The 22,420-nt window shown below is 41.0% G+C and overlaps 2 protein-coding genes and 9 non-coding genes across 11 annotated transcripts; 5 read left to right on the top strand and 6 right to left on the bottom strand.

The window, feature by feature from the left end:
• Positions 1 to 1,159: 1,159 nt before the first annotated feature.
• Trnat-agu lies at positions 1,160 to 1,233 on the bottom strand. The gene has a single exon. It is a non-coding gene; the product is annotated as a tRNA-Thr (tRNA).
• Positions 1,234 to 1,389: 156 nt separating this feature from the next.
• On the bottom strand, positions 1,390 to 1,463 carry Trnat-agu. Its single transcript has one exon. It is a non-coding gene; the product is annotated as a tRNA-Thr (tRNA).
• A 420-nt stretch (positions 1,464 to 1,883) lies between these two features.
• Positions 1,884 to 2,636, top strand: LOC117144468 (attacin-A). The gene is made up of 2 exons (XM_033309633.1): positions 1,884 to 2,079; positions 2,183 to 2,636. The coding sequence occupies exons 1-2, from the start codon at positions 1,919 to 1,921 to the stop codon at positions 2,565 to 2,567; spliced, it is 546 nt and encodes a 181-aa protein (XP_033165524.1). The 5' UTR covers positions 1,884 to 1,918; the 3' UTR covers positions 2,568 to 2,636.
• Positions 2,637 to 3,718: 1,082 nt separating this feature from the next.
• LOC117145877 lies at positions 3,719 to 5,620 on the top strand. Its single transcript, XM_033311702.1, has 5 exons — positions 3,719 to 3,926; positions 4,177 to 4,530; positions 4,689 to 4,866; positions 4,920 to 5,116; positions 5,175 to 5,620. The coding sequence occupies exons 1-5, from the start codon at positions 3,719 to 3,721 to the stop codon at positions 5,618 to 5,620; spliced, it is 1,383 nt and encodes a 460-aa protein (XP_033167593.1).
• A 71-nt stretch (positions 5,621 to 5,691) lies between these two features.
• Trnav-aac lies at positions 5,692 to 5,764 on the bottom strand. Its single transcript has one exon. It is a non-coding gene; the product is annotated as a tRNA-Val (tRNA).
• A 1,876-nt stretch (positions 5,765 to 7,640) lies between these two features.
• On the bottom strand, positions 7,641 to 7,713 carry Trnaa-agc. Its single transcript has one exon. It is a non-coding gene; the product is annotated as a tRNA-Ala (tRNA).
• A 599-nt stretch (positions 7,714 to 8,312) lies between these two features.
• Positions 8,313 to 8,384, top strand: Trnap-ugg. The gene has a single exon. It is a non-coding gene; the product is annotated as a tRNA-Pro (tRNA).
• Positions 8,385 to 20,750: 12,366 nt separating this feature from the next.
• Positions 20,751 to 20,823, bottom strand: Trnaa-agc. The gene has a single exon. It is a non-coding gene; the product is annotated as a tRNA-Ala (tRNA).
• A 235-nt stretch (positions 20,824 to 21,058) lies between these two features.
• On the top strand, positions 21,059 to 21,130 carry Trnap-ugg. Its single transcript has one exon. It is a non-coding gene; the product is annotated as a tRNA-Pro (tRNA).
• Positions 21,131 to 21,833: 703 nt separating this feature from the next.
• Positions 21,834 to 21,906, top strand: Trnaa-agc. Its single transcript has one exon. It is a non-coding gene; the product is annotated as a tRNA-Ala (tRNA).
• A 231-nt stretch (positions 21,907 to 22,137) lies between these two features.
• Positions 22,138 to 22,210, bottom strand: Trnaa-agc. Its single transcript has one exon. It is a non-coding gene; the product is annotated as a tRNA-Ala (tRNA).
• Positions 22,211 to 22,420: the final 210 nt, after the last annotated feature.

Here is a 22,420-nt window from a genome sequence, read left to right as displayed (position 1 = left end):
CGGACAATGGAGTGTCCTTTTTTACGACAATGCCAAATCCGGCGGAACCACATAAATTATGTTAATGCCTCAGCTATGTACACGCCCACTGTGTGCGACATTGGCCGAACTGACCGTCCAGGATAATCAGAAAAATACACAGCACACATCGTCCTGGACGAGGGACATTTGCTTAGTGGTTTTGTGAGATAGTTTCTGGACTGTCCTGTCCATTGAGAAAATTGCTGACAATTGCTAAAAATCTCGGGTGACGATGAGGCTTGGATCAGCTTTTTTTTGGGGTGGGCGTTAGAGCATTGCGAATGATATATGTTTGAACACATGTTGTTGGGGCCCAGAAACTGAGCCTATATCGTCTGGGCAAATATTAGGGGGATATTTTAGTGGAGATGGTCAAACTTTGAGATCATCAAAGGGGAATCGTTCAACTAACTTTTGTATCCGATAAGTGAAGTCCCGCAGCAGACGACCAGATAGATATTAATTCTCGTCAGGAAATTAGAAGAGGACATTGCTGTATCCGATTTACAAGCAAAAAGGACGCTGCAAATTAAATTTATAAATATAATGTACCATTGTTCGGCTTGTCAGAAGTTTGTTTTTCCCTCCATTGTTACATAATTATATGGCCCGGAGTTATCGGTGGGCTTGAGTGCGTTTGTGTATAAAAAAGCAAGATAAGCCAGAGCCGAGTGCATGTAAATAAATTGAAACAAATAAGCTGACTGTCGGCTAATTGCAGGGAGACCCCTTTATCCAGAAAAGCGAGTGAAATTGAAAAGCCGTTCGTTCGTTCCATTTGCAAGGCAAATATACGAGGCCCCGGATCTCCGGTCGTTTTTTTTCCACCTTGCGGTGGACAACATCGCAACATGCTGTCGAACATTTCCGCCGGACGGTTTCCGTTATGCAACGCCACTGCAAGGACAACAACAGGTGGATGTCGAGAAGGATGTGCGAGGTGGTGGTGATTCTGAGTCCGTGCCCACTGTTTACGCCGACCAAACTTTTTGTCAGCTGTCATCGGGGCAGACGTGCAAAAGAAAAACGAGAGTTTTCCCTTTATTCTGATTCCAAAAGACTGACAGCTGCAACGTACTGCAATGAATAGCCCGTAGGGAAAAAATAATCCCACAACACACAATTCGCGTTTGAGAATAGGCCCCGGCGAGATTCGAACTCACGATCTCCTGTTTACTAGACAGGCGCTTTAACCAACTAAGCCACGGCGCCACATGTATTCAGCCCGAAAATTTGGAAACCTATGTGGTGAGTGGTTGGAGGTATCATAATAACTCAAGGTCAATTATTGATTTCGAGTGATGATACTATACAGATAAAATTAAAAAGATATGAAAAACAAAAAAATATTGACACAAGCTCTTGTGTAGGCCCCGGCGAGATTCGAACTCACGATCTCCTGTTTACTAGACAGGCGCTTTAACCAACTAAGCCACGGCGCCATGCGCTGTTTGTCTGACCAATTTTTCATAATTGCCTTGCCCAATTCAAATTAAAGTGTCAATAGCTGAAATGAAATGCTCTTCAAATAGAAGATCTTAAAGAGTAATTTAACGAAGTCCACGTATAAAAATGTATGTAAACTACTAGCGTTCTTTGAATGGGAAGAACCATACAAAATATTTCCTTAAGTTAAGTCTTACAATACGTATACCAGTATTTGGGAGTCCCACTGAGATTATTCACAACATCTAAAGGGGAAAAACAAATGCATATTGCTGTTTATTATAGGATGATTAACAGACAAGAGAAAATTAATGGGGAAATCACCGAATTGCGTGGGGGTACTTTTGCGACAAAAGACATGAGAGTATAAAAGCGACCTTCGGAAATATGCAGTCACTCAAACTACGAGATAGAGTGCAAGCAGAAAGACGAAATCAAGGATTTATATAAGATGGAATGTCAGGCTTCAGGAAACCCAAAGACCGGACAGGCAACCGCCCAATGCGGAGTTAGGGTCGGTGATGATCTTGCCAATGCTCGAGCCGGAGTATTCGCCTCCACTCCAGGCGCTGGTGGTCCAGTCACCAAGGGAGTTTATGGAGCGGTCAACGCGTAAGTCCACTTAATCCCCAGAATAAATGCTTTTCCCTAAAAGTTGTTAAAATTCCAATATAAATATTATAATGTTGTAATCTTTCTTCTCTTCATCCCACAGTAATGGTCATGCTCTCTCGCTGCAGCATGGCCACATCGAGGGCGTGGGAGGCACGACCACTGCCGCAGCCCAAGCCAATCTCTTCAAGAGCAACAACGCGGCTCTGAATGCAACAGCCTTTCACAGTCATAGCAGATCTCACGATCAGTTTGGTGGAGGACTCAATTTGGAAACTGGAACGGGTCACCAGGCGGCAGTTGGGGTCACTAGGGTTCCTCAGTTCGGTATGACCGCCGTCCAGGCTTCTGGCACTGCAAATCTGTATACCTCTCCAAGTGGCAATCTCAACCTCAACGCCACCGGAAGTGCCAATCATCACTTAAGGGGACCGTTGCGCGGCAAGTCCGATTTCGGCACCGGAGTTAACTTGCGATATAATTTTTAAATACTTTACAGTTTTATTGAAACTATTTATATTTAGCCAAGAAAAGAAACATGTACCGTATTTATATGCATTATATCGAAGTTTAAATAGACCATCCTATTCAAAGCGTTTTCTACTTGGTAACACGCAATATCATTGAACTCTTTAAACTCCTGTCAAAGTGCCCATCGATTTCCCATATTTCATCGAGTGAAATTCTATACAATAACCGAGCCACTTGGGGAAATCCTTTGGGGTTCGAAAACCCATCTACAGACGAACGTATACCATGAGAAACAAATTTTTGGCTAGTCAGCTTTTTGGCTTTATTTTTTTTTGCACCAATGTGTGCAAGCACCGCAACCGTTAAGTGCCATAAAAATAATTCAAAATAAATTGCTTTACATAAAAATTTGGTTTCGGCAGAGCAGCGCGCCCAACTGTTTTATAAGGTGTATAATTTGGCCATAATAATGCGCATCATGGCAGCATCCATCGCGGGGTTGGTTATTAATTCTCGGTCGACGCGTCGTCGAGGCCGAGACATAAATAACGCGTTTTATGCGTGAATATACTTTGCATTTTTCGCAGACACGGCGGAGTCCTAGTTAAGCCGTAAAAATTACACCAGCCAGTCAAGCAGCCCCGACTTTGACTTCCTCGAAGGACCAAGGCAAGTCATGTCAGCTGGCCTAATCCCCAGGTAGATATCCGCCTTGATTGGCCGCAATGAAAGATGCCAAGTCAATACTTTTGATACTCCCAGGGGTCCTGTGAGGACCGGTGGGCGATGGTGAGTGGGATAAACGCTGACTTGTAATGTCATGTAATTAGGGTCATAATCGGCTTGCCACTCGAGGTTTTATCCCGCAGCCCAAAACGACTTTGTTATGCAAATCTTTTTGTTGGGAAAGCAAAGATATTCGAAGAAAATTGGAAAGCTCAAATTGGCCAGACTTTAAGTCATCTTTAAATGTGATGATTTTTGGGTAACACAATCGTATTTGGAAAGTGCTCTCACCGCAATCTTTTGTTATAGTTGAATATCAATAAAGGACCTTCGTTGGCAACCGTTTCCTGGCAGCCAAGAAGCCGAACCAATAAACAAAATTTAACTTTCAACTATATGAGTATCTGGTGTTTGCATATTTTGAGAGTCTAGATTCGTTAACATGGATTTCACGTACTGCGAATTCACCAGCACCGTTTCCATTGACACCTTCAAGGCCTATTTCAATCTCACCGATGTCAAGTTGCCCAAAGTCGGCGATAAATCAGTGGACACAATCCATATCCCCAGCGAAGACCAGGAGGACCAGACCAATCAAGCGAAAAGTCTGCGACATCTTGTTCTCGATGCCATCGTCGAGAATTGGAGTGGTGAGGATTTGACTATAAACATGTCAAGAAATAGCAAAAATTGGCAATCAATTGCAATTTATTATATTTATATCACTTTAAAATTCGTTGCTTAAGATGCATGTATGTTTAATGATTAATTTTTTTGTGTCTTTAAAATAATGTTTATATTTTCTAAAAGCTAGATCGAGCTTAGCTATTTTTAGTTAGAAAGTAGCCAGACTGACAGTCCTTGCCGAACTGATAAGATCCAGAAATTGCTCATCCGCAGAGTTGCCGCTGTACCGGCAGCTGGGTCGTCGCGAGGACCGCAACTACCTTCTTAGCCATCTGGACACGCAGCTGCCGCTGCAGCTGCTCAGCGCCCACATCCGCGAGGACTTCTTCTGGCAGCGCTGCTACGGCCACCGTTGGAGGAGCGCCCCACTTCAGGCGCGGGGCAGGGAGCGGCCCTGGATCAACATCTACATGGAGCGACATGTGCAGGAGTTTATTGAAAACATGCCGACGGGCGACTATGAGCAGGATGGCAACGTTCAGGTCGTCCTGGACATCTGTGCGGCGTACATAAATCAGTTGGAGATAAGTTTCCTTCAACCCGCTCCGCCCACAACGGATGCGAATGGTGAGTCTCGAATGGGAAACACCCTGGAATTACTTGTTGCAATGGCATTCTTCATACTTCAAGCATTATGCTTCTCCCAACATTGTCAAAGTTTATTTCGGAATATTTATCAAATTTACGAGGATATGAAATATTCGAAATTTCCCACCCATCTACAGATCACATTCCGCTTGATTACCTACTGAGCAATCTGCCGGATTTACGCCAACTGCGACTGAGTTACAGCACCAAGACGGTGGGTTGCAATTACCAAATGGGCTGCAACCAACTGACTGTCAGGGATATTCTCCACTTGACCAAGGGACTCAGTCAGTGCCACGAGTTGCGGAAGTTCTGGTGAGGACCGGCTGCTCCACAAAAGTGCCTTCTGCAATTCTTTTGAGTTTCAGCCTGCACAACACGAAGTTAATGCCATATCAGTTACGATTCCTGGCGCACAGTTTGGATAAAGGATGTCACCATCTGACCGAGATGTCCTTGCTGCACTGTGCAGTGGGAGATGCGGGAATCCGCTGCTTCTTGGAGACGTGCGGCAAGGAGTCCTTCGGCACTCTCACTGTCCTCGATTTGACCAATAACAAAATCAGTAAGTACATAAATAATTGGCGTTTCATATCTTACCTCATGAAGTAATTATCTTCCAGCTGAAGAAGGGGCTTACATTCTTAGTCGCACCCTGCGGCATGTTCCCCTCGAGAAACTGGTGCTTCGCTTGAATCCCATTCAAAGTGACGGAGCTGCGGCCATCTTCAACACACTTCAAGTCATGCCCATCAAGGAGTTGGACCTGGGAACTTGTGGAATTACAGAAACGATTACCAAACTGTTTATGATGCTGATTTGCCAACACACGAGCCTGCTGGAAATAGACCTGTCTAATAATTCCTTGGGAGAGGACTTTGGCAAGCACTTGATGAAGATAATTAGCTGCAACAAGGTTCTTGAGAGGTTGGACCTTCGAAATACAGGTCTATCGTTAGATATGCGTAGGAAATTTCAAGATTTTCTGCTTAAAAATGTGGATCGTAAGAAGCACGAGGCCTTGAAGCAAAAGCAGCGTGATAAGTTTAAGGCCATGATGCAGCTATAAATACTATTAGATATTTGTATTTTAAATAAACATTTTAGTTAATAAATGTATAACAAAAAATAAATTCCAACTGTTTCCGCCCGGGATTGAACCGGGGGCCTTCCGCGTGTTAGGCGGATGTGATAACCACTACACCACGGAAACTCGGATGACGAAGGTTTTCCCCATACAAAATTTAAGATAAGCTAGCAAATATATCTGATATAATAAAAGCACAAACATTTGACAGTAATTATAGGAAATAATTTAAAAAGTGCACGCATATATAGTGGCTTGCCTCTATCCCATTCTCCTCCCAAAGGTATTGCAACAACTTAAGCAGCGAGCCATGAAGCTACATACCTACCTCGAAGCTTTCAAGCCAACTTTCATTAACCCTCGACCTTGTTGACTTAAGCCAACAAAAACAATGGTAACCCCATCAAGATTGCCAAGGACCCAACTCTCAGAACCCATCTGTCCTTTTCTAATGGCCTGGGCCAGCAAGAACGACAAAAACAACAACCAACTAAGTGGAAACGCTTGAAAATGAGTTGGAAAAAAGGTTAAAAGTTGTTGAGAAAATAAATAAAAAGAAAATTCAGTTTGATGCTATTTTAGTGGGTGTTGTTGTTATTTGGCTTGCTCTTGTTTTTGTGAGCTAGTTTGTTGTTTGTTCGGCTGCTCTTATTGGCACGCAAAGTGTAAAAATTGCTTGTGCTTTTGTTAATGGCATTTTGAGTGCGGTTGGGTTAAGGGTCCCAAGGTGCGAAGATGGGTTAAGGTTTTATAAAAGAATTTGCCATTAATTACATTATTTTCCAATAGGCTTAAGGTCAAAGGTGACATTTAAAAAGTGTGGTAGCATAAAAATACAAATTACGTATTCGAACTTTCTATTCCCTAACATATCCGTATGGAATTCCAATATTTGCACCTTTGTTTTCAATTTACGGACTTGCTTATGCTGTTGATGCTATTTTTCAATTAAAACGAAATTGTATTTTTGTCTCGTGCAACTTTTTACTCATTTCGTGCTTATTCTTTTTCTCATTTTGTTTATTTAGGACCTTGTTTTGTTTATCTGCGCAAGTAAAAAACAACACCGAAGAGGAATACAGGCTGTGCGCCAGGATACATCCATTTGCCATACATATATGATAATTGCGTTTTAAAGTTTGATATGTGGATAAAGTTTTTTGGCTAAAATGTCCAGGACACCACCACAGTCGCCTGTTGTTTCGCCAGCATATTTAGCAGCTCATAAATCTTCAATGGATTCAGTCGTGTGATTTATAACGAGCCAAAAACTTGAGCCAGCCAAACAATAAAAAGTCTCTTGGAAGGAAATAGGTTGTGGGATGAAAAAAGAAATGTTCTTTAAGATAAAAAAAAGTTTCCGAAAATATCTGGATTTGAATTTGAGACACTTTAAAATCAATATAACGTAATGCATAAATTTGCCAAAGGAAAATCCTTCTTTTACTTCATCTTACATCAGGAAGGAAGTCTCTGACTCCTTAAAATATCCAATTTAAATTGTATTCTTTATTTTTCTTTCTAATCCCTTAAATTGGCCCCTGCCAACATCAATTAGTTTTGCGCCTAATTGTCATATTTTTCTTCTCGGCTTCAGCCCTCTGTCCAGTTAATTGCATTTGGTGTGGGCGCCGGGTGTGGCTATTTGTACCATAGCATGCTACGAAAACTTTAGACAGTTATCATCATTATTTATGATATTCCTTTCCATTTTTTCCTCTATTTTTTTTTTTGTGGCCCCAAGGCAAGGGGTTAAATGTACCAAATGGGCATGCAAAACTTTTCAAATTAAATTAAAAGCATGCCGAAAGCGCCGGAGACAAAACAAATTTTGATGAGTCAGCTGCCGTGCTACGAAAAATAATAAGAGCCAGCTCCAGTGTTTAAAAGTCAATAAATCAGCGATCCAGTGATGAGGGTAAGTTGCCGTACAATCTACAATTTTCCAACTCTAATTAAATAAAAATAAAATGGGCATCTGATGAAAGAAAAAAGAACGAACTGGAGATGCGGGGCATCGATCCCCGTACCTCTCACATGCTAAGCGAGCGCTCTACCATCTGAGCTACATCCCCTTCATGGTTTTTGGCGTTTTCGAGGGCTTTAAGAGAAAAACTCTGCAACAATAAAGTTTTATAGGGCTTAACCCTTTGAATGCTGAAATAGTTATATTGATTAAACATGGTTAACTCTATGTTATATATTTTGATAAGCTATTTAACATTAAATAAGTCAAAAAAGCGTACCTCTCCAAAATATTAAATATATTTCGACTGAAGACTGTGTCAACAAAATATTCAACGATTCAACAATATTTATTGAGTTAACATAGAAACCTTTCCAATTTGAATTTTTTATCGAGCCTAACAACGTAAAAGTGTTCCAATGATTGTGTTTTGATCCAACACTACCAAAATCAGGTGCGGTAAAAACGAAGTAGGCCTTCTTGAGATTTCTAAAGAGGTTTGAATGGGTTAATTATTATCGAACCAAATTATGCATGGTATGCAGCTTGTGTGAAAGAAACGAGTGAAACTGGTTGACCCCGATTTTAATGCCATGAATTCACTTAATATGCATGTCGGAAATGTATCTTCAGATGGGCTGAAACAGATATAAATTTATAATCAGTTTTGAGCTTAAATAGCCAAAAATTGTAGCCGTTATCTTAAGCGGCTCAATGGTCTAGGGGTATGATTCTCGCTTTGGGTGCGAGAGGTCCCGGGTTCAAATCCCGGTTGAGCCCTTGTTTAAAATTTTTGCTCTCTTTTTCCACCCTAAGGATTCCAAGGAGAAAATATAGGCCCTGCTGTAGGGGGGGAGTAGGGGTAAACAATAATCATTTTATACATGCTGTGACAATGTGACTTTATTGCCAATACAATAGATAAAAATTCAATTCAGGATTGTTTCACCCCAGCCAACATCGGAGCCTGACGTTTTTATGATTATTTCACTCCTTTATATGTGTTTTCTGTTTGGTTTACTGGATGACAAATTTGCATATCCCTCGAGTCTGGTGTGTTTGTTGTCCCCGCATATGACAGTCCTGGGAATTGCCCGATACCAAGTCGCAATCTCAATGCCAATCGCATGATGTGCGAATTGCCACAAGGACTCTCGTCCTGCTCGTTGCTTTTGCCATTCTCCAAACAATAAAGAATAATCTCCCCGGGCTCTGGAGTCTTGTAGCAGAAGTTTGCCTAAGCATTCGAATGTGCCACGTTTTATTGCTTGTAATTTGCATGCAAGTTGCCATTGACTAAGTTTTTTTCCTTTTATCGCCGACTTTAAGACGCTCAAATGGAGCGTGCAGCTATGGATGAATTGCTGCAAGAAGTAAGAGAATGCTCAGTATAAAATTGGATCGGCAGGGATGATTCAAGCTAAATACATATGTACATACATACATATATGTATAAATAAATAAATGCATTGTTTTATTTTACCGATCGAACTATAATCATTTGCTTTAACTATCATTTGTGAACAGAAGGAGAATACTCTGCTTGAACCTTCAATTGAAACCTTACATTTCTTACTTGAAAGGATATTTCCTTGGATCCATTCAGTGATTTCTGTTTTGCACTTGTGGATGGATGGTCCCTTTTCCTTTTAGCCTGACTTGCTGTCACTGCGTATTAATCAGCAAACCTTTTCGCCTTAACCATTTGCCCGGACAATATTTGCCAATCAATTGCCACAAACACAAATTGTCCATTTTCCTGTGGCCCGTGGCCCGTCGTCCGTCGCCGGAGCGGAAGGAATTTTAAAATTCAAATATAAAATAAAATGCCCAATTGAAAGCGGCTACATTGAGTTCGGCTCCGTTGACAGTGGCAGTCAGTCAGCGTCCGCAGTTTCCACGATTTCACACCCACAATGGAGCCCCAAGATGATGATGGTAGCAGATGGTAGGCGGACGGGGGATTTTTGTATATCGGAAGACCGCAGCAAATAATATTGAAAATCCGTAGACAATTGTGTGCACACCGAGGGAGACAAAATGCCGGAATGCCGGTCGAAACCCGCACTTGAGGTCGCTGACTAAATGGGCAAATGAAAACGAAAATGAAAATCAACTGAGTTGGAATGAAGAGAGGTTCGGTTTTATTTCGACTGGGTCTTTATTAAAAAACTTTCACCCACACCGCGGGCATAGAAATGCCAATTAAATGCAAGAATCTGTCCAGCTTCGGTTTCGAATTTTTCCCATGAAATCCTAGACGTGGAACTACCCACCCACAGACTTTCACTCATTAGCACAAATCATTGCTGAAGCATGCTGGCGCATATATCATGGCCTAAAATGGAAAAAAGTGGCCCAAAATATATGCAGGCCCCGCAAATTATGAGCATTATCATCAGGAATCAGGGAGTCGGCGGTGGTCAGGACGCTGATGCCGGCCAAAACCGTAATCCACTGTGGAAATGTACAAATGATTTGCCAGCAAATTGCAACAGCTTTGGTCCTCGGCCTGGTCATTCCTGCTAAGTGGACAAATCTACCACAAATACGAAAATCACCCTCATTATGGCCAAGAGCGTAAAATTCCTTTTTTTCCGCCCATCTTTTTTGTGTGTGTGTGTTTTGTTATCGCAATGTCGACAAGACCACTGGCCATGTTAAGAGACAACAGTGGACTCCAGTCCCCTGACTACTCCTCAATCCCCAAACCACGATCCAAATCCTCCCGGCAACCAAACAAAAAGCCGACAATGTTCACGAGTCGAGGCAATGGAACTGGACCGCTGTCAGCGGGACTGACACTAAAGTGGTTTAGGGCGATAAGATGCCCGTGGCTAGCTGACTGCTCCCATCTCCTGCTCCTCTGGATCCCCAGTTCGCTGGCTGTCTGCGGGACTGTGAGTTTTGGGGGTTAGCAGCGGATCTGGACAAGGATTCCGCAGCGTTGCGCTCCATATGACAAGTTTGAGGAGAATGGATGGGCAGTTTGCCACCAGGATGGATGTGCTAATAGAAAGGTGTTTGAGCAGACGAGTTCAAATATTCTGCTTTGCATACAAAGAGTACTTTTTCCCTGAAGTGACTGAGGTATGCAGCTATACCTTTTAAGGATTATAATACATACAGAATATTTTTAAAAGTAAAGTTTTTCCAATTTCATGTAAGGAAACACATGTTTTCCAAGTACTAAATACAACCGCTCGAAAGCACAAAAACTCATTTCGAACAACTCCTCGCACGCACTTCCTATCCACAACCCCGAAGTTTTCCCACTTAATGACAACTGTAAATTACTTATTGGGTAAAACTGCTTGAGCAAGCAGAAATCAATCGATTTCCCTTAGTAGCTATCCTAAAATCCAATTGCTAGACCAGCTCAATCCGCTTCCTACTCCATCCAAGCCACCGAAATCCGAACAGAAATTATATGCAAGGCATTGTGGCCAGGACTCTCGTGGCCCTTTGCGTTTTTCCATTTATTACAACTAAGTAGACACAACAACACGAGGTGGACAAGTGGTTGGGGTGGGTGTCTTAAGGACTCGGATTCGAATTCGGATTCGCACTCGGATGTGCTCTTTCTGCTCCTCCTGGCCTTTTTTATTTGGCCTTCTTCGGGTAGTTTCTGCGGCTAAATGGTTTGAGCGATAAATAATGTCCGTTTGTACTTTTAAACGACTTCCTTTCATTTGTTTTTTTTTACTCCCTCCTTCGGAGACGCCGACTACTGTTGTTCAAATTGTTTCAACGCCAATACATAATAGCTGCCACGCCCCCCGCCCAGGCAGAATGGGCAGGAAAACAAGCCGTCAAAGATAGCAATCTTCGATTTTACTTCGGTTTTTCTTTTTGGTTTCGATTTCTTTTTTTATACAGGGCTTTCATTTACTACTTGTTCTTGCTGTTGCGGCTGTGCGATTGATGTTGGTCTGGATAAGGCCGTATAAAGCGAAAATGCGACAGGACTCGCTTTATAGTGATGACTACACTAAAATTAAATAAAGTTCTGTCAATATATATTGGTTATATATTAATTTTTTTTAAGTGAATAAGACTGCACTCTTATAAATCATTTTTTTTAAGCACCCTTATTCGAAATTTGTTCTTATTTAAATTGGATACTGTTAAGCGTATTTTTCTGCCTGCCTCTTCGATCTCTGAACTGTGTGCACCACTATTGGATTTCTTGTTGTTGGGCGCCATATAAATCGTTTTATTTCCAAAGCGGTATTATTGAGGATTGGATGACGCCTGTAGGAAGTGATTGTTGTAGCCCCACGTTGTTGCTATTGCTGCTATGTCGCGCTTGAGGTTCCAGCGAAGATAAATGGCTCACTTAGCCATTCGCACGGTGGAACAACAAAAACAGCACAAAAAGAAAAAAAAATGGAAAAAATACTGGAAGGGGAACATCATCATCATCGTGATAGGTGTGTGCGGTTTAACGCTTCAGGATTGCGTGAAAGGCAGAGGAACGTGCCCGGTATGGAAGGACTTGACAGTTGACTCGGGGGAGCCTAAGACTGACAAATAAAGGTGACTTTATCGGGGGATTTTCATTGCTGCCTGTTGTTGCTTAGCGGGGAAAACTGATGGTGGCGGATTAGCCAGGAAAAGTTGCGGTGTCTGAAAAAGGTTGCAAAATTAAGCAGTGGAAACTCAAAATGGACGGCGGTCCATGAGTTGTACGAAATATATCATTTAAAATGAAATAAATATATTTCCCCATTTAAAACCAATTGAGAATGATAGCTTCTAGTCTAATAAGCTATACATTAAGTTGAGAACTATCTTACATTTAAGCTAGACTTTAATATATGTCCGATTTACCGATATCCTTACACTATTATATTTAAATGAGACAAAAATATACCATATATCCTTCATCTATAACCTAATTAAGCCTAGCAAGGATCCACTTGCACGGCTATCAGCGCTGAGAAAGGATCTCCCTTCCATCATAAAACCAAAACATAGCTCATCCTTCTCCTGGACCAGGATTGTGCATACACAGACACATAAATCAAACAATAAGTACTCTTTATTATTATTATTTGCACTTTTTGCATACACGAGCACACGGTATTTGCTTAAGCAGCTCTGGCCGCAGCCACCAACAAATATATAATGGAGCATACTTCAACTTGGCTTATTGAATAAGTCAGCAGTGAGCAGTCGACAGACGCCACCTCGGGAAACTTCAATAACAACACTCCCCAGCACTCCAAAACTTTCTAACGACGCCCCGTCGTTTCGAAAATGCCACGCCCCCTCGCACTCAGCGAGACATCCATCCTGCCATCCCACCATCCTCCCCAGAGGAAATCTCCAACCGAAACAACATAATTTGCATAAAATTGACGTTAAAGGTTACCAAACAGCCGCAGTAGCAACAGCAGCTACAAACATTTACTTAGGCATCTCCCGGCATTCTTGCTTTTCCCGTGTAACTCTATACTCTTTTTTTTTTTCGTTTTGTGGGTGCCCAGAGTGCTCATATTAATAACCTTAAATCAATTCCATTATGCAGGGACCAAGGAAAAACACGCGTTAAATTAATTTTGCCTTTATTTGCCGCAAAAGTATGCGAAAAGTGCGGAAAAAGGGTTGAACAAATTTCCCACAAATTACACGCGTGTAAAAACGCGCGCGTTTTCCCTCGTCTCATTTTTTAGGAATTTTTTGGCGCTGCTGTGTGAGTCACTCATAAACGCATTATTTTGGGGATGCTACAAGGTATATATATCCCTGGTGAAGGAACTGAAACTGATATATATGCGACAGCTAACTCGATTTCCATTATAATTATATCTTTAGCCGTCTCTCCTCGAGCATTTAAACTAATTAATTAGCAAATTTGCAGGCGTTAAAATGTTCGCCGACAGAAAAAGAAAACATACATAAATCTTGTCGCACACCAGGACATCAACCCACACACACATGCCACACCGAAATGCCCACGGGGCGTATGTTTTCGTGTGTGTCGAAGGGTAGCAGATTGCTCATACGCCGTGTGGGCTGGCCCAACATTTCCGTTGATGCCAGGCCATTTAGGCGTGTAGACGCTAGCTAATAAGAACGAGATGTAGAACAGACAGAACATTCAGAAACTTAGCTTGGAAGTAAATGGCCTAATGGATTTAGAAACCTTTAATTTAAATTGAACTTCTGCTATTTTGACTTAAATTTTCTCCCCAAAGCAAATTTTCTTTGCTTACACTGTATTTTTCTGCCCAAATAAAAATGATATTCTGTTACATCCAATTCTGCTAATTTATTTAGCTCTGACCTCTGACCCTAGACCAAACCGAAACAAATCCCGAACCCGCAGCTAATTTCATCTGAAGTCAAGCGTGTAAAAGCGATTACCAAAACGAACTTTTTTTGCTGGTTGAAACAGCTTTCTGGCCAGCAACAATGCGATAAGCGGTTATAAAAATAAAGGACAAAATAATAAACTCGCTGACCACGGACCAAAAGTGTTTCGGTTCACTCAAGAGTGAAAGGAAATGTGATGATAACGCGCTGATAGGACGCAAAAGGGTCCATCCGCTGAATGGACATAGATACAGATAGAGAAACAGGGCACAAACGATTTCTGGGCTCCCAGGGGTCCCATTCCAGCCAATTAGGGGCGGTCAGGATCCTTTGGCTCCATGCAAATGTCTGGTCCTTGTGCGTGAACAGATTATCAAATTAGCGTAAATGTTATTGGCCTCTTTGGGAATCGGATCGCTGACACTTCAGTCGCAACAAACAAAGGCCATATGAGGCATTGGGGAAATTTTCAATTTCCTGTTAACTTCTGGTTAGTTGGTACCAAAAGGCGTTGGAAAACCCCGAAAGCCTCGCCCGAGACATGATAAAACGCAAATCCTTCACATGATTTAGACGTCCTGGCTTCAACCTTGCCAGTTGACAGCCATAAAAATAAAAAGCTCATACATTTTATTTGTGCACCCAACACATATGAAAAACAATTTTATGGAATGAAGAGGATGGAGTGCCTTTAAAGCCAGAGGCTATCAAATGGCCCACAACTTTTCGCAAAGCGGCTTAAATGTTATAGTTACTTGGACCGAAGCTCCACCATTTTTCTCATCTTTTCCGACATATTTTGGCCGGACAAAGGTGCTTAAGTGGCTATGTGAGTGAGTTGAGAATGCTGGCAAAAGCGTGCAACGGTGTTGATAGCAACTGTTATTTAAATACATATTCATTTTTATTGTTTTCCCCAAGGGAACTTTCAAAAAGGGTTAAAATTGTTAAGGAGGTGTGGGATTCAACTATGAAACTATGAGTATGGAGTAGTTATATGGTAGGAAATAGTAGTTATTGCGTAATTTTAATATTTAAATGATATTGTTTATTGATAAGCATACGTACGTGTGAATAAATACTTTTTGGTGTAAATTTCTTTCTTATTTTACATAACTATTTAATTAGTATATATTCTTGTTCCTCTTGATTTAATAAATCCTTTGTATCCCTTCTTCTTTTCTGTAATTTTTAAGCTTCAAGTATAGTATAGCATAAACATTACCCTTCTGACAAAACAATTAAAATTAATGTCCCACTATTTGCACAACAGCTGTGCTGCATTTGATATTTTTCTCGTACAGGGACCGTCATTCGTCATCCTGCTGGTCAACTCTCTTTTTTGGCAACTCAGAAAAAAAGGTACGCCCTGCCGCCCTTTTGCCCAACAAAATGCAAATGTTGGTAAACAGCATCCTTTTGTTGGCCACTCGCGACAGCTTCCACCGTTTCGGTGTGACATATGAGTCGAATATGTTGCATGTTCAATATTTGCCAACAATTTTGCAACGTTTCTTCTTGTTTGTTGTACTTTTTTCACCGACTTTGCCTTCTTTTTTTTTTTTTTTTTTTTTGGACCTTGTCCCAAAACGACAGTTGTAGCCGGCAAACAAAAGCAGGAAGAACAACAGCTCTGTCGCAGCCATGAACGAAAAATGTATTAAACAAATAAAAGTTAAAAGCATTTGATGGACCACACACGAAAGAATTAATAAAAGGTTGAGGGGATTAGAGAAGTTGAAATTCCCTAAATACGAGTATTCGTTTTAATTAAACTGAAATTATTTAGATTAGATTTGTAAATTGTAAACTATAAATTCCTTGTATAGTTTCAGTAATCCGAAGTCTACTTTATTAATACTTTAAATATAACAGAAAATTGTACCAAATAATAAAATACAGAACATAAAAGCTTTTTATTAACTTGTTATTATTAAATAAGTTAATTACCAATCATGACTTGCAATGTTGGGTTCCAAGATCATTTAAATCGCTTCCCAAATATTCGAAGTAACTCCATTATTGCCCAGTTCTTGGTAAGCAAATGTGCTGCCAGTTATTGGGAGACCCCAATCCCCCCACCGGTGGCCCCCTGGATGGCCGGTGGGCAACTGCTGAAACTGACCGCCCGAAATGTCTGTTTGTCCTTGCCCCGCCCATGGAAACACCGCCCACCCAACGTCCTTCGCTCCTGTTAACGTGTGCTTTGTTTAACGAATCGTGCAAATGCGGGTGGAATCGGAATCGCATTTTGGGAATGGGCTCGTTTTGGGCATTGCTAAGGGACCTGGAACTGCAGGCCTGGAAAATGATGAGCAGTTTATTTTGCACACAGTTTTTTTTTTTTTTGAGCATTTTTTTTTAAAGGGCTGTTGTTGTTTGGGCATTTATTTGATTATGCCGAGTGTTTTATTTTTCAATCAAAATGCGGCGCCGCACATTAAATTTTGATTGTTTTTCGGCTATGAAAATCACAGCAAAAAGTTACAACAAGTTATTTTGATGGCTACATAATGGCCCGAACTCCCCAAAGACATCCCCTTGATGCCGTCGAAACTTCGGAGCATTAAAGGCGCCGGCCAAGGCAAATCGCCTCAGGCATTTGGCCAAAATGATGATAATTAGCCGGCAAAACCGAAAAACCAGCAGGCAAAAAGTAAAAGTCAAATCAAAAACTAAACAAAAGTGCCGAGGAAATTACCGCGACTTCAGTCGCGGTGGTGGAAAACGGGTGTCAGTCATGTCCCAATGTGAAAATTAACTTGTAAGGATGGCCGTGGAGCCAACACCTCCGAACTCGAGTCCTGCGAGGATAACGATTTACAATCAGGAGCCAGCAGCGAAGGCGCCAAGCGTCAAAATAAAAACTTTTGCATTTCATGCTCGACTTTGTGGCCCGCGAAGATTTCCTCAAGTGCGATTAAATTGTTTTAATGGTTTTTGTTTCTTGGCAGTAACCAAAATGGGGGAATGGGTAGCTGACTTGGAGAGCCGCTTAAAGTTTTCCCTTCTTAATGGTCCACATTTTGTGGTTGTTATTGGAGAAGGGCGGTTAATTGTGGCAGGAACAACAAAATCGTTTAGTAGCTTCACCCTGTGAATAAGTAAGGTATCAAAGATAAGGAAATATTTTGGTAACTATATTAATAGTAAGAACAATTCATTGATAAAATCAAGGGATTCGTAAACGAGCAACTAGGTACTTTCGTGGTGCATAATTCCTTTGGCAACAAGAATTTCCAGTTTTATTTCTCGTGGCAGTGCCAAGTTCATTAAAATCACCCAGAATACTTTCACCCTTTGGGCAGTCATCTTCAGTGACCAGACTGACCATTCACATGCTCGATTCTCCTCAATCTTTCCACCCTCATGAACAGGACATCGCAGCGCAGCAGGACATTCAGATGAAGCCACCCTGGCACTTGGCTCTTAATTAAAGTTAAGCCCCAAAGAAAATGCCAGCAAGTGTTGGCAACGCACAACAGAATTAACAATTATGAATTTAACAAGAAATGATAATGCCGGCAAGGCCAAATTAGATTTTTATTGTTTAGAGCGGAATTATGCAAATGTGGCGAAGACAAAGGCAATTAACATTAGCTCGGAAAAAAAATGAAATGAAGAAGACGGACTAAGTAATGAATGTTCTTGGGCAACCGTGCGTATGAGTAATCTACCCAGTGACTTGTTCTGCTCTTTGAAAATCCCCATCATCATCATCATCATCACTCGTATAACCATCGTCTTGGTCTTGCGGTTAGCCTGGCTTGAGGTTTTGTCAACCTTTCCGAGCAGCTGGTCAAAGTTTTTGCCACCGCCTGGAATTATTCATGGCGGCCCAGGACCAACAGGACCAGGACACGAAGGCACGCCTCGGGCGTGTAGCAAACTAATTACCCCCAACCCAAGGATGTGTGTGGCTCATCCCTCTGCAAGGACACCATCCCGTATGTTTGTTTGTTTGCTTGTTTGAGACATGTGTGCCCTGTCTGCTCGCCTTTTAATAGTTTCATAAGCTCCGTTTAAGATTCGCCGACACATGTCCCATGGAATGGTAGAGGTTCGCATACATTATACCCAATCTCGGGCAAGCAACAAAGAATCGTTTACATTGACATAAATTGATATCAGAGCGTTTACGTCTTCATTGAGATAAGACAACAGACGGATAGTGGGCGGCAAGGGGCGTGCCATTAATTGACATATTTATGAGGGTATCCTTATGGCCGTGATTTGATTAAGGCGTTGAGTGTTGGGTCTGCCGAAGTGAAGGTAATGTCCTGGACAGAGATTGACTGGATTCGGTGGTAAGAGCTTGCCCATGGACTCATTCTAAATGACTTTATTTAGCGGAAGGAGTGTTGATGTTTCCAAAAAATATATTTTTTATGGATTCGTTTTCGTTTAGACCCGATTGAGAAATATGCCAGCTAATCTATGTCAACATTTGGTTTCTCCCCAGAGTAAATCCATTCTATTAATATTTGTCAAGCCCCATAAAGCAAGATCCCCAAAGAGCTATAATAATTGCCCTGAGTTGGGACGTTATTAAACTAATAATTTACATGGACACACATTGTCCTTAAAAACAATTTCGTGCACATAAACATTAAACCTTGGAGATTTATAAGCGCAATGGTTTCCCAAAAACCTGGTCATAAACATATTTAAAGCGATAAAAAAGGTCAGAACCCTATTCTATTTCCCATTCTTCTAACTTGACGTTAGTAAACTTATTGAATGTCTTAAGTTTAGCTTTTCCGTTTGTTGACCGCCTTCTGCTTGTTTTCATTTCATTTTTATGACAACGTTTAGAAATTTGTTGTACATTTTCCCGTCGCTGCTGTTTGTCTTTCCACTGCCGCATTTTGGCCACATTTAGCCGAATCCTCGACCCCCGATTCCCTGTATTGACATTTGATCTTTATGTTCGTCCTGCTGGATGCTCGTGTGTCGCTTTGTTTGTCTGCAGGCATCTTTTTATGACTCGAGTGTGTTTGCCTTTTGGCTTTTGTGCATGCCATAAAAAGCGGCGACAAGAAAAAGCGTCTTTTGGCCAGGTTTCGGGGTGTGGGTGCCACAAATATGAGGTCATCTGTTATGAACGCCTTCGAATGACTTGAGAAGCCCTTGGGCAAATACAGCTTGGGGTCGAGGCACGCCGACCAAAGAAGCCAACTACCAATTCGAAAATAGAAGCTTATCGGGAATTGCCGAATAAAATGTAGACTATATTCCTTATCAGTTTTTTGTTTTTAGGGCGCTTTTATAGCACAGCTTCCTACAAGTACGTTTGTACATACATTTGTACTTCTACAACATTTCCTTGAAACGCCATTTTCAATTAATATGAAATCAAGCATTAAAATTGAATTAGCAAACCGAAACTGAGAACAAATGTTTTCTCGGTCTGCCTGGTTTTGGCCGGGGTGAAAACTTGGCAGCAACTTTGGCCAATTAGAAAATTATGTTGTTCGGCGTACAAGGACAATATGTTGCCCACTTTGGCAGCGTCTTGAGACGTCGCCCGAGATGCGGAAATGGAACCAAAACCACCGCCCGCATCCAGGAATAGTAAATATGGTATAGTCATTTTGGTGAGCGAAGCGCTAATTTTGTATGTTAGCCGGCGGCCAAAACCTGGCAAAAGTTCAGCCAACAAACAAAAGCGATAATTACAAGAAAACAAGCCGAGGACCAGGAGGATTGGCCGGAGTTGGGTTCTGGATGCCAGGACAACTTGCTGTCGGAAGTTTCTTACCATTAGTTTTGTGTGCGAACGAATGCAAATAATTTTACAAAAATTAAAACCAGAAGCCAACAACTCTGCAACTTGCACACAGCTGTCTTATTTATATTTGATATATGCACTGAAAAATATTTATAGCATTAATTTTCTCAAAAAAAAAAAAAAAAAACAAACGTCTCAGTTTACATATGCCTCAAAATAAATTGATTTTAATAACCTATTGATACAAAAAATCCAAGAACGGAACAATACAAGAATTATTAGAAAAAAAAATACTTCATCCCAAAGAAAAAAATTTTTTTTTTTTTTTTTTTTTAATATTTAGTCACCTTTTTTTTTGTGTGGGCCAAGTTCGGTGGACAGAAAGGGTTCGCAGTTTATGTGGCTGTCTAACGGCATTTAACCTACGCCACTATAATTCACGCCGTTCCTCGACGTTGCCGGCATTTAAATGCAGCGTGCGCGGAAGTTTCCCCCAGAAATCTAGAAATCCAGGATCATCGTCCCGGGAGTCCTACGATAAGCCAAACATGATTTTACGACAATGTTATTACCATCAGCGGTGGCAGTCTGAACAGCAGCTAAGCGTGCGCAGCAGTCGGGGGAATCCCCGCGACAACCTTCCTCCGGATTTTGTATGTGTTTGTATTGTGTTTGTTGAGTTAAAATCAGAATGTGGGGAGGAAAGCAAAGGGGCTAGACCCTGGGGTTACACGGATGATGCCGACGTCGCCGTGATTGTTTAAAGTTATGAATAATTAAATATTTGTGCAGGTTAACGGAGTCGGCAAACCCTCGAACTTAGTGCAGGGGGCTTATTCCATTAGGCTGATGGATGCGATGGATGCTCTACAAATTCAACAAAAATACTTGATCAGTCGGTCATGGTCTAATCATGTTTGCAATATAATACATAAGTTTCCGATTTAAGTACGCATATGTACATAAGAAATACTGAATGCTAGATTGATAAGCATATTGGTTTGCTGCAATGTTGAGTTCAAAAATTTGCTATCAAGCTATGATAAAACCCTATGTTGTTTAAATCTAAACTAAAACAAAAAATAAAGTTTTTCTGGAGATGCGGGGCATCGATCCCCGTACCTCTCACATGCTAAGCGAGCGCTCTACCATCTGAGCTACATCCCCTTATAGTGATTCATTCGCGGGGAGGTGTCTCAAAAATGAAGCACCGCTCTCGTTATTACGGATAAACCGGAATAAACATGCTGATCAGCTTGTTTCAAATGTGGCCACGCTGATAACAAAAGACATTTAAACAAGTTATATGCATTGCTAATTACAATTTCACTATCGTGTCTATTTTAAGATTTGGTCAACAATTTTCCCTTGTTTGGGCTATTTGGCCGCTCGCAAACTAAGAGGCTCAATGGTCTAGGGGTATGATTCTCGCTTTGGGTGCGAGAGGTCCCGGGTTCAAATCCCGGTTGAGCCCAGCTATACAATTTTTGGTATTTAATTCTTAAAATTTTGTTCCAGGAATTTGTTAAATTTAATATAATTTGACTTATTTTTCAACAGAGAATAGCTTTTATTCTTCACCCTTTTATCTTATTCTTCCTCAAGTATAAGTGGCAATCATTTAAAGAAAGCTTGCGATGCAACCCCAGAATCGGAATGCCTAATTTGTCCATTCTGGCATTTATAGATACCGTTGTTCATACGGACGGACTGTGCATCTGGCCATGTCGACTCGGCAAGTGATCCTGATCAAGAATATATAAACTTTTTAGGATCGTTTTCGCTTCCTTCTGCCTGTAACATACTGTAACCAACGAATCTAGTGTACAGTTTTACTTGTAGATTAGTTGGAATAATAAAGCGATGCTATTATCAAGTCTTACCTGATACAGTTTATTCAACCAGTTTTCGTTACTGACTTTTCAAAGCATCACGCCGCCCCAGTTGCATAATTATACGAAGCCACTTTCATAAAAAATAGACAGCGAAATCAAATGGATTTCGAATCAGCTATGTCACTGGATTGAAACCTAAGTGATTTTTACGTGATAAGCTTATAAACGAAAAGCCATGATCATGGTCATGAATAGTAAATGCAGCTAATCTATTTATATAGCCCATGCATTTAGTTACCAGCCTTACTTTGTTGGCGAACATAAAATCAATTACCGTTATGTGGGGATGTAGCTCAGATGGTAGAGCGCTCGCTTAGCATGTGAGAGGTACGGGGATCGATGCCCCGCATCTCCAAGGATGTTTCCTTTTTTCTCGTATATATAAAAATATTTAGATATTTTTAAATAACTTTTTCACAAGATACCAAATATACGCTGACTAATTGAAATCGATTATTTGGTAATTTAATAATATTTCGTAATTTATAAATGACTATCTTTGTCCTTTTATCATTAACTTTAATATTAAACACATTGTTCTATGTTCAATACCCAAATAAAAAAAAAGTATAATAATTTCAAGACTTGGAGATGCGGGGCATCGATCCCCGTACCTCTCACATGCTAAGCGAGCGCTCTACCATCTGAGCTACATCCCCGAGTGATCGCGACTTGCCAAAAACACTTGTGATTCTTCGACCCTAAAACGAAATCACTAACTGAAACGATTTGGGATTGACTACTAGAGATGCGTTGCCCGCAATAACAGCCACCCAATTAATTTTTACAAGCTGTTCTGTTTTTCTTGTTTCACTTTATTATTTATTCACTTTGATTATAATTTAAAAATGTCAATATTTACAGTTTGA

Source organism: Drosophila mauritiana, chromosome 3R (genome assembly GCF_004382145.1).
Source record: "Drosophila mauritiana strain mau12 chromosome 3R, ASM438214v1, whole genome shotgun sequence".
Lineage (NCBI taxonomy): Eukaryota > Metazoa > Arthropoda > Insecta > Diptera > Drosophilidae > Drosophila > Drosophila mauritiana.
The sequence above is the reverse complement of the archived record's forward strand: the minus strand, read 5'-3'. Positions and strand labels throughout refer to the sequence as shown.